The sequence below is a fragment of the Lagopus muta genome, chromosome 1 (genome assembly GCF_023343835.1).
Source record: "Lagopus muta isolate bLagMut1 chromosome 1, bLagMut1 primary, whole genome shotgun sequence".
In the NCBI taxonomy this organism is placed as follows: domain Eukaryota; kingdom Metazoa; phylum Chordata; class Aves; order Galliformes; family Phasianidae; genus Lagopus; species Lagopus muta.
The window spans coordinates 139,526,657-139,539,263 of record NC_064433.1 but is presented as its reverse complement, the minus strand read 5'-3'; the positions used below and the strand labels follow the sequence as shown (position 1 = coordinate 139,539,263).

At 36.1% G+C, this 12,607-nt stretch overlaps 1 protein-coding gene across 1 annotated transcript in view; it reads right to left on the bottom strand.

Moving 5' to 3' along the window:
* Positions 1-2,497: 2,497 nt before the first annotated feature.
* NALF1 (NALCN channel auxiliary factor 1) overlaps positions 2,498-12,607 on the bottom strand; it is a 441,385-nt gene continuing 431,275 nt past the window's right edge. Inside the window, exon 3 of the mRNA XM_048943253.1 lies at positions 2,498-3,228. Within this exon, the coding sequence (XP_048799210.1) occupies positions 2,933-3,228 (296 nt within the window). The 3' untranslated portion in view covers positions 2,498-2,932. The remainder of the gene's footprint in view (positions 3,229-12,607) is intronic.

The window sequence follows — 12,607 nt, the reverse complement described above, 5'->3', positions numbered from 1 at the left end:
TTAAAGAAACAAACTTCAGAAAGATGACAGAGAAGATTTACAGACCATTGAAATGCAGGCACTGACTCCAGATGGGGAGAGGGGGAGGAGCTTATTACATATTATATGTAATAATTGGAAGTCCGAAATTACTTCCTGGTTGTTTTTTTTTTCCTTCCTCAACTCTAAATTGGCTACTTTATGAATGTAATAATGTTGTCACTGTTTTCACTCGTATATCTCATATTGTATGACGCACGACTGAGTGTAGCCAAGCGGTGAAGTAGTCATATTTTTCACTGATACCACTTGAAAACATTTTTATAGAAAAAATAAGGGATGAAGGATGAAGAAGAGCAGGAAGAGGAAAGAAAATGCCTTAAAAATAACTCTACATTAATTCATCATGAGGCAAAACAGAAATAAAGAAATAATAACTCTTCCTCATGTGCCAGTTAAATTGGGATGATCCAGACTTGCTAGTATACTGGTACAGTGCGAAAAAAGATGACAGTGAGTATGGCATGAACAAAAAAAAAGTATGAGAGGAACATCACAGAAATGGATGCTGGATGGCCTTTGCACAGCAGAGGTAGATAAAGGTTATAACAAACTGTTTACTGACCGTGTACACTTTAATTAAGAGGTCAGTTGAACAAGAGCTCACCTAGTAAGAGCTTTCTCAGTAGTGTGACTCATCAGCAGTTGTACAGTACCAGAACACTGCCCAGTTATTGCTCCATCACTTTTCAATTACATCTCTATCCTTTCAAAAGTCTACATTCTACCATTATTTAAGGCTTTTTCACTTACATTTCTGCATTTTTCTCTCTTTTTGCATTAATTCAATATAATAAATACATGTGCCGCTAACAGAAACTGAAATAACTAAAAAGCACTGTGTTTTATTGAACAAAATATAGCATGTGTAAGGAAGGAAAGGGAGAAGATATAGAAAGAAACCAGTGCTGAATACTTTTGCATTAGCTGGTGCTTTCTGTTGTCATATTTTCACAAATATGCACATTTTAGGCTCCTCAGTGTGTGTTGTAGTAAAACACTATCAAAACAAATATTCTTGCAAAATATTTGAGCCTTTGCAACTTAGTGTATGCATCTTGACTTGCTTAAACAGCATGGATTTCATCTCTTTTTTTTCCTCCAGAATTTAACAGACCATAAAATGTATACAAAAACACATTATGCACCAGTGATTAAATGCTCTTACAACATTAATATTTATCAAGGGGTACTTCATAGCTACAAAGTAGATAACTATAATTTATTTCCTAAGAGAACATTTCCTATAGTCTTCCTTCATCTCCCAGCTACACAGCAAACATCTCTAAAGTGCACTTCCCAAGTGTAGTTAGAGAATAGGAAGGAATGTAAAGTTTTTAAAAACAGCCCTTATTAACTTTTCCTTCCATTGATTCTACTGTAAACTCTAAAAAGCCTTTTTAAAAAGCAAATTCTCATACACTCAGCAGGTGAAATGTTCCCACAAAAATAAAAGTAAATAAATTATAAGATACCCCAAACAATGAAAAAACAGCAATCAGATTACAATCTTTTCTCTCGACTACTCATATCCTAGTATATCTTTACTGTTTTATTGCACATTTATGAAAATGATTTGTCCTATATACTTAAAACAAAATAGTTTCTTTATCTGTGCTAACACATTCTTGTGCACCCTTAATAACTAGAGTAACTTTCAACAACATATAGATATTAGAAAAACAGTGGATAATAATCAAAAAGATACTTTGTGTTGAAGATGCCCAAAGGTTTGTAGTGTAATTTTGTTGAGACAAAAAGACTTGGAATTTGGAAGCTCTTTGCTCCCATTCCCTGTGGAAAGCTGCTGGTTATGTGGAGCAGGAGAACTCAAAACGTAATTCACAATGAATGCCAATCCTTCACCTCCAATATGAAGGCTTCCCAACTATTCAACTTGCTGAGCATAACTGGTTTTACATAGCACGTTTAAAAAAGGCTGCTCCTGTTCAACTGACCAGTGAGAAAGGACTGGACTTTTCAAAACGGGTATTGGAGCAACAGTTTGTTATATATTTCTTTTTATTTTTTAACTGTCCGATCCCACCCTGTAAGGAGAGCACTTATTTGTTCAGCTAAAAGGAACCCCTTTCATGCTCCTTTTGACTTTGCTCAGTCAACACGTTTGTGCAACAGTGGCAGAGGCACACTGGAATTGTGTACCCATTCATTGTGATTACACAGACAGAAGCAAGTGTATTTGTCTGACATGAGGAGGGGAAAGGAGATGAATGGTTCCCAATGGGTAAGAGGACAGTTAGATTTGTTTTTTTTTCTCTCTTTTTTTCTTTTTCTTTTTTTTTTTTTGTATGTTTTTTTTTTTTAAATCTTTATTTTGTTTTCTTTTTCCTTTTTGTGTATTTTTTCCTTTTTTTTCTTTTTTTTTCTTTTCTTTTTTTGATCTTTTTTTTTCTCTTTTTTTTCTTTTTTTTCTTTTTTTTAATTTTTTTTTTTATTCTTTTTACTATGCCATGGAATCATAGCAGTCATTCCTCTAATAGAAACTGACAGGACATAAAAGACAGAACTATCAGATGAACACACACAATGACTAGAAATATATCGACAGAGAAAAGACTTAATTTAGCTTTGAGAAACTGTCCCAAAAATAAAATCCTGTATTAACAAGTGCAAAAAACAAACAAAAAAAGAAACTCCAAACATTAAAACACAGTGTATAAAATGGTGTGAGAAATTTAAGTCACCATACAGCCTTTTAGTCAATAAAAAGCTGTGTTCTTGTGTTCTTGTTTGGGTAGTGGCCCATTCTTTTCCTTTTACCCAAAAGATCATTGAAGAAGATATCTGAGGATAAAGCACTCAGTCATTTTTGTATTTGACTGTAGTCACTTGGGCCTCTTGTGTTTCTGTCATATAAGATGAATCCTTTTTTTCATTCCTCATTGGTTGAATTATCTTCCAAAGTTGTTATGCCTCCAAAGCCCAGTCCTGTTGAGTTCTGTGCTGCTGAGACTGTTAGTACTGTATGTAATAGAATTAATACAAGAACACACAGTTTAAGTCTGCTGTTACACAGTCTTGATGCTGATGAAACTGTGAGCGATGTCCTATGACACATTGTTGAGCCACTTGTTTTTATAGTCCCTTTGGATTGATGATCTGATAATAGTCCCCATCTGACATCACAGCATTCTGGTTCTGCATTGGTTGGATAGTGTTCATAGAGCCCTGTAGGGTAAACACAAAATAAGCATCAAAACACTCAAAAAGTTTGGTAGAAGCTGGAAGGTCAAAGGAGCAGTTGATAGTTCAGATATCTTAGCCTAAACAATTGGATTCATATCTTTCAATTAGCTTCAGGCTCCCACATGCTTACCATTTTGGGAGATGCATAGACTAACAGGAAGCAGCCTCTAATGATCATTCAACAGAAGTGTGACAGTGAGTGTGGCTGTAGAAAGAAAGGAAGCTAAAAAAAAAAAGTCGTTGAGTTCCTCAACAAAACCTGTTATTTAAATTTTTCCTTTTAGACAAAGTAACAACTAATCAAAATGGATATTTCCAAAGAAATAAAAAAGGCCTTGGATTTATTCCTCTGTCTGTGAGCACATACCAGTAATATCCAGGAAAATGTAGACATAAAATAACAAATGCTGGTATGATGACAACATTGACAATATTGATTTTCAAAGTACTACAGATCCAATAATTTCATAGGAAGTTTCCAATCAAAGCTGTTCAAACTCTGTTTATTTACACTACTTCAGCTGAGTTCTTCCATCTGTGATGATCTCTCTAGTATATCCCAGAGGTGAGAAAAAAACTTTCCTTACCATGCAGTAATTGGATCTCTTGATATTTCTTATTGTACAAGTAGGTCATTTCTGCCTTTGGAACTGCACTGAACAACTCAGCCTGATCTCAATATGTATTTTTGAATATTTAGAGAAATCCTTTCTTTTCCAAAAGATACAACCACCTTTTTGGAAAATGCCAGAGCTGTTTGTACTATTGTGAGGAACAGTGACATAACCAGAGTGTTCCATTTACTTCTTGTATATCTTTTTCACTGCTAAACTATCAGAACATAGCTTAGCCTGATTACTGCAGTAACCTCTAATACAATGGAAAAATATCCTTTCTCTAATTAAATAGATATTATAATATCTTTTGCAGTAGCTACTTACCTTAGAGTGTTGTGAGGTCTCATGGTAAAATAACCTTTGCTGAAATATCAGGATTAAGATTTGGAAAGCAGCTATTTAACTGCTATGCCTTTTAAACCAGCTTCACATCTAGAAACAAGAACTACATTTTGTCTAAAGTATCACAGAAATCTCTTTTCTTTCAAAAAACAAGTCTATATGTTTAGGCTCCGCTACTTAGATCCATACTGATTGAATTATGTGAATATTCTGTTAAGAAATCACACACATCTTAAAATAAGATACAACTGAACTCTTTTATTCCTACTTCCATAATATTGATCTGCAAATACACCAGAAATGTATTAGGCGTAATGTAAAGATGTTAAAATGCAGATTAAACATACATTCTTTTTTACATAACATGAGTCCAAATAAATTTTAATTTATTTTTTAATTCAATCAAGTTTTTAAAGATACAGATTGTTGGATGACATGTAAAGGGAGGGTTTACTTTATAGGAAATCATGCAGTCTTTACAAATATGCAGTCAGACCAGCCCTTGAAAATGATTTGTTCTATTACATTTTGGAAGTTCCCTTTGGTTGTTGCAAATATTGCTGCTATAATGAAGTGGTCTTATTGCTAATGTCATATTTTCTGAAACCCATCTTTTGAGGCTTATAAGTGCCCAAGTTTGTTAACAATATGGTTTGGTAACATATTGGAAGTACTCCACAAAGCAGGTAATTATCCAGTCTGTTCTGTGACTGCAGAAGATCAAACTATTAACGGTAATTGAAGAGACACAGAGAATGCTTAATGCTTTGATCCTAGTAGGGCTTTCTTACTGTTCCAATTTTATTTCCAAATTTTCTTGTTAAAGGAAAACCCCAAATTCCTTTGAAATAGAAGCCCATGTATGCAAGTTGGTAATCAGAAAGTATTTAAATAGTTTATATGCACTTACTGAAATATAAATAAATTGAGGGCAGCTCTACAGTCAAGGCTGCACTGAACTTGTTCCTTAATATAAAATTAAATTTCCTCTTTATTTCAATTCAGCAATTGAATTTAGGCTTTGAATTTGCAGTTGCATATTTAATGATCAGTTAACTACAAGAACCACTATTCATGACAGTTGCAGAACATTTAGATGAATTCAGTCAGAGTTTTGCACCAAAATAAGAAAGCTTAATTTTTGTGCCTCACCACATACTCATTTGTAGCTGTATCTATTTTGGCCTCTTAGAACTCCTCACTTAGTCTATTTATCCAGAAGGTTACAGACATGACATTTACCAGGAACTCTGGAAAGCTGGCTACTTTAGCCTTGGAAGGGCATGGAGAAATGGACTATTTTGTTCTTTTATGAAAACATCTCATGTGGACACAGTTCGAGAAAAGGATAAAAATAAAAATGATACATTTATCCAGAAGACCATCAAGACTCACCTCCTCTTCTGTCTTTATAGTTCAGTTTGAAAGTATCATCAACTCTGTACTGCTTGGATGTTGGGTAATTTTATTTCTGAAATTGATCCTCCTGCTGTTACTGGCTCTAAAACTACTTTGCTTTTCATATTCCATTTAAAATTCTCAGTTCTAGATTTCCTTTCCCCTATTTTCCAGCATCCTCCTATATTTCACCAGAAGAAATCTTAGTCCATGTGGAAGATTTGGGGCTTGAATTCATTTTGATATCAGATCATTTTCCATTTAAATATACAATCACTCATGAAGACCTTATAAAAGAAATCTCTCTGCTTTGTAATAGTAATTTTATTGATGTGCATATAGCATTGTGATTATCAGCACAGTCATATCTGTAGACTGTTTACCAATGCTGATGCAAGAACTAAGGCTACTTGTTTGAGTTAATGGAGATTTCAATATGGATAGTGGTAGTGAGAAGGTGGGTGGTGTGTTTCAACAGTGGTGACAGTGATGTGAGAAACAATACACGTCCAAGAGAGCCATGTACATCTGTCATACCACTGAATTAAGATCATATAGATCAGCTCATCCACACAGATCATATAATGGTGGTGACTATACTGAAAAACAGTGTCTTCTAGCTGAGAATTTGGTCAATCAAATAGTGTTATTTTTTCTTGCTATTTACTGTAGTTTCCACAGAAATGAAGAGGAGACATTACTTTTGGAGTGACATAAACATGTAATATATTACTGATCAGCTATATCACCAGCTAATTCTGAGAATGCTGTGGTTTCTACCTGAGCATGTGCATTTCTTTTGCACAGGAGTCCACATGCAAAAAAGATTGTTGCATTTCCACTCCTCACCCCAGTATTGTCAGAATGTGCCATGCTTGTATATGAATCTGGATCTGGTGGCAGTGGGTCTTGCTCAGCCCAGTTGGTTTCTATCATAGAAGAATAGCCATGGAGCTGTAGCACTTTGCAAATTGTACTTGCCATCAAAGGAAACTGGCCTGGCTGATATATTTGTGATCATGAGTACTTTGGAAAGATACAGAAATAAAACAGATTTTTTTTTAAATGTTTTGTTCTTTTCTTATTTTCTTTCTCTGTTAGTATAAACCATGGTCATATTTTACATAGATTTATGATTTATTTTGAGACGTATATCAAATTTGAAGAAAAGAACATATACTATAAGAAGAAAACACAGTTGAATGTAGTATACCAGAAATTTTGAATGCTCCAATTTGTTATGATGCACAAAGTAATTCATGCCTGCCAAGAATGATCCACCAAGCAGTGACATCATTGTATCAGAAAATGCCAACACTCAGCATGACATTTCTCTTTCTGAGGAATTATTTCTGAGATTTCAATATCCAACTCCAGAAGGAAAGAGAACTCATTAGACGTTATATGACTAGATTTCATTGCTTGCTTAAATCTGATCTGGAAGCCAGATCTCTTTGATCCTATCCAGATGGTCCTCTCAATTTCTAAATTGCTGTGTCTATGACACATCATGATGCTTCTATTTAGGTATATATTTTATACCCTTTGTATGATAAAATTAAATGTAAATGAAATCTTGAAGACAAATGAAATAAGAAGAAAATACATTTGAATGTAGTATGCCAGATTCTTTAGTAAACAGATTATTTTAAACTTCTGAATAAAGCTGTCTAGTTCTTTTAAAAAGATTAATTTTCATTTCAGACTCCATTCCAGTGGTTGCAATAGATATGGATTGCTGTGTTTTAGTTTTTTCTTTCTCTTTATATGTTGGAAACTATTACAGATAGTTGCCTATGGAGCATTTTCCTGTATTTGTGTACACATTCAAGAAATATTTATTTTCTTTCTCTACCTTGCATTTATTTTTTTTTTTAGCATGTATGGGACTAATTTCATTCTGATAGCGTGTATGCCTATAAAACCAACCAGTAAGTCAGAAAAATAAGTAAATAGCTGACACTCAAGACTATACAAAAAACATCTTTAGCTCTTCTATGTTGAGATACAGGTTGAGTGTGAGATAATTTGCCTCTAGCAAATATCTGGTTTTCCCTACTTCTCCTCTAGTTCTGTTCCTACTTTGTGCAATATTTAATGAGAACATGTACTGCTGTGATATGATAGGAAAGGAAAAGTTCATACCTACAAACGTATTGTGTTGCTATGTCATACAGGGATATCTGTAAGCTAATTGCTTGGATTGTGTTTTGTAGAAGGAAATGTTTGCAACTAATGAATATATTATACTGTGGGATCTCCTTCATGGGAAAGCCCGATATTCAAGACTCTAAAGTGAGACTGGACTCATACAGATGAGGTATTTATATGACAGATTCTAGTGCAAAAACAAACAAATGTTCCTTGTAAGGAGATTCATACCTACTAATGATTTTGGCTGTGAAGAAAACATCTATGGTCTTTGCATCTTTTCTCTTAATCCACTGTGAGATGGCAGCAAGTCAGACAAAAGCTGACTGTGGGCTGGATCAGTCCTCAGACCAGCTGTTGGACTGCACTGTCCAGAAATTAGAAGTTGTGAAATATTTCCAGTCTCTTCCCAATTCTATGTACATAGAGTTATATATTTTCAACTCTCTTTTTCATATTCAAAGAGCATGTGTATAAGAAATGTTCAGTATATTCCACTTGCACTAAGGAAAAGAGAGAAAAAGATGACTGTACATTATAGAAAACAGATCCACTGGTATTCATATTATTTTCATAGTAGTCACAACAAAAAAGCTTGACTTGGAACTGGAACTTCACATAGGATTCATTCATTGTAATCTATTGTGTATGTGTGTATGTTTGCCTAGACGTAATACTATCCATCTTGAATAAGATTCTCTTTTGCATTAGCAGATTGCAATTGCAGATATCTGAGCTGCACAAAGAAACATAACATGAAATCACTGGAAAATTTAATCAAATGGTTATAAAACAAAATGATCTAAAATGAGAACAAAAGTTCAGTTTCAATGTATATGCAAAACTGGATGTCCCATAGCAGTGTCTGACAGAAAGATTGATATATTTCCCTTTATTTAGTAGAAGAAAATTATGAGGGGATAGGGGACAGTGCAAGGACTGTTTAGCACAAAATATTTTCTAACTCCAAATTTCCATAATCAAAACCACACCATAATTGTTTACATTTATCTCCTAAGTACTTTCTTTTTCTTTGCAATGCAGTTCCTAACATCCACACATGCATTTCTATGAAAATCAGAAATAGTCAGCTAGTATGGCATTCCTTTTCCTGCTTACTCTATCTACTTTCATAGAGGAAGTTTACTTTCTACTTGGAATTATAGATAAGACTTTCTCCAACTAGAATACTTCTTACTCAATTATAGCAGTTCTTCAGAAATTTCCAAGAAGTAATTACTAATCCATATTATAAATTACATTTTTTCTCCTTTTTCTTTTCCATTTTTTTCATTTTACTTTTTCTTTTTCTTCTTTTCTTTCTTCCTTTCTTATCCTTTCCTCCTTTCACTTTTTTCTCTTTTTCCTTCCTTCCTTCCTTCCTTCCTTCCTTCCTTCCTTCCTTCCTTCCTTCCTTCCTTCCTTCCTTCCTTCCTTCCTTCCTTCCTTCCTTCCTTCCTTCCTTCCTTCCTTCCTTCCTTCCTTCCTTCCTTCCTTCCTTCCTTCCTTCCTTCCTTCCTTCCTTCCTTCCTTCCTTCCTTCCTTCCTTCCTTCCTTCCTTCCTTCCTTCCTTCCTTCCCATTTTAATTTACTCATGTTAAAAGTCTGAAAATGAGCAAGACTAGCAGTACAGGTGTGATTGCTGGTTATAACCATGTCTTAATCCCATCACCTTTAATGACTCTTTATATAGCCACAGTAACTTTTTTTAGAGCTCTGTGAAATATATCAATTTAGGAATTCTAAGATCACAATGATAGTCAAGTTTTGGGGAGAAATCACCTGTCCTGTGTTATTTTCTTATCACTTGGACGTTCCAAGGAAAGGCAAAACCTTTTTACATCCTCAAATAACCTTTTTTATTACAGTCTCCAATCTCAACAAAATCCTGTCCTGAAAAAAAAAAAGCAAAAACAACACAACAACAAAACGAAACACACATGGGTTCCCTATCCCAGTTTCCTGCTTATTTGTGGATATTTGTGGCTTGCAGTATGCAGACGCGCTGACTGCCAGCTCGGCTCAGTGCCCCGATCCCCGCTAGGTGCTGCTGCCCTCCGCTCCCGCAGCATTGCACAGCGCCGCCAAGCCCCTCGGCCGCCTCCAGCCCAGCGTCGGTCGGGACGCCTGCGTTGATGCTGCGCGATCCACCCTGTGTTCGACAACAGATAAAAGCAGCTACCGCCAGCACACATTTTTCTGTTACTTGTCTTCCACGACATATTGAAGGGCTTTGTAGAAAACAGTTCTGTCTCTCCATTAATCTAAATCTCTCCCGAACATTACAGGAAATAGTTTGTTACCATGGCAAGGAGGAAGGAAAGCCCTTATTATAGAACTGTCGCTTCTAAAACATCATTAAAGAATAGCAGAGGCCACAAATTCTTCACTTTTTTTTTTTTTTTTTTTTTTTTTTTCCCTTTCAGTGATAAATCATCCTATAAGCAGAGAGGTCCTTTCTCCAGAAGATATTATTCATCATATTATAGAATCACAGAATATCTGAGGTTAGAGGGATTTTTAAAGATCTTCCCATTTTAAAGCTTCAACCCCCCTGCCTTAGGCAGTGTTGAGAACCACCAGATCAGGCTGCCCGGGTACCCCTGCACCCTGATCCTGAATGCCTCCTGTGATGGGACATCCACCACATCTCTAGGCAACTTGTTACAACATCTCATCACTCTCTGAGTAAAAAATTCTTCCTAACATCTGATCTAAATCTCTCCTCTTTTATTTTAAATCCCTTCCCCCTTGTTCTGTCACAATCAGACCATATCAAAATTTGGTCACCCTCCTGCTCGTAAGTTCCCTTCGAATACTGGAAGGCTACAGTGTGGTTTCCCCAGAGCCTTCTTTTCTGAAAGCTAAACAAGCCCAACTTCTTCAGCCTTTCTTCATAGAAGAATCATCTTTGTGGCCTTCTTTGGACCTGCTCCAAAGAGCTCCACATCCCTCCTGTATTGGGAATCCCAGGCCTGGATGCAGTACTCCAAAAGGGACCTCACAAGGGCAGTGGAGCAGGGGACAGTCACCTCCCTCACCCTGATGGCCACCCCTCTTTTGATGCAGCTGGGGATACTGTTGGATTAATTATCCATATTCCTCAGTTAGCTAGCAAGTCTTAGTTTCATGGGTGTGAAAAATCTCATACCAGCGTAACCCACTTCAGATCCTGCTGGATATGAATTCTGCAGTCTTGATCCTGGGGGTGATGGCTCAACAAGACAAGAAATCCAATCAAATACTAGTGCACAAATTACATGAGAATAATATTTATAATTATACCATAATTTTATTTTAAATGTTTTCAATAATATTCTGGTGATTAACACCAGCTACTTCAGATAGACTGGAGTCAGTAGTGTTAGTGGATTGCAGAGAGCTACTCAGCTCATCAGGTACAGATGACAACTTAGGCTGAACTAAAAAGCCCTTGTCTCTTCTGACCACATACATCAGATCTTCATTGGCTACAGTGAGAACTTAGTCACAGAGTTTATGTGTAGATACTTAGATTATTATAATCTGCAGTGAACAAGTTCAATCCTTCCCCAAATTCACTTTTCATCCCAAATGCACAGATACTGACTTTTAATAGTCTTTTCAAAATCATCTATTTAATATGATTTCGGATTGAATTTGGACTTGGACACATAGTAGGAAAATGAAGAGGTAGATATGTATCTCTTAAGAGATTGTCTATAATAATTAATGATGGCTTTGCTCACTACTTGTTTGTTCATTTCCCTTGTGTATGCATGTCAGTGTGCATGTGCAAATACACGCACACACATATATGTATACAAGTGGTAACTAAGAAGGTTTTGTGTCTCTCATTTCAGGTGGTATTGTCCTATCTAAACTGGAAAATGATTCTAATTTACTTCCTCTATATGCATATTGGAAGGCTGTTAATTATGAAGTGGAATGCTAGGTTACACTGAATAGTAACTCAGTTTACATTTCATTACATTGTCTGCAAAATGTAATCCAAGTATTGCTGGATTGTGTGCAATAAGTTTAATTTTCAAGATAGAATACAGTAAACATTTTGCTAGCAGAATTCCCTTAAATCCAAATACAGGTAGTACAGTGAAGTGTTTCTTAAAATATTACACTTGCCTCTGAGGTGGCATAAAGCATTTTTGAGGTTTTATATTTTACTCTATTTTTAACTAGCTCATATTCAGCAGCCCATTTAGAATACGGCATGGCACAGCATGGGATAGGATAGGATAGGATAGGATAGGATAGGATAGGATAGGATAGGATAGGATAGGATAGGATAGGATAGGATAGGATAGGATAGGATAGGATAGGATAGGATAGGATAGGATAGGATAGGATAGGATAGGAAAAGACGAGAGGAGAGGAGAGGAGAGGAGAGGAGAGGAGAGGAGAGGAGAGGAGAGGAGAGGAGAGGAGAGGAGAGGAGAGGAGAGGAGAGGAGAGGAGAGGAGAGGAGAATTCAGTTGGAAGAAATCTTCATTTAGACCAACTTCCTGACCACTGAAGGGCTAACCGGTTAAAGCATGATACTGAGGCCACTGTGCAAATGCCACTTGGAAAATGACAGGCATGGAGCATTAACCACATCTCTAGGAAGCTTGTGCCAGTGCTTGACCACTCTCACAGTAAAGAAAATTTTCTTAATATCTAATTTGAACCTCCTCTAGTGTGGCTCTGTGCTGTTTCTGTATGTTCTGCTACATTAGTGACCAGGGAGAAAAGCCCTACATATCGCTCTGTGCTTTCCCTGCTCAAAGAGCCACACAGACAAATGAGGTCATCTCTCATTCTTCTCTGGTCCAGACAGCCCAGGTATCCTCAGCCTCTCTTTACAGAACATAAAT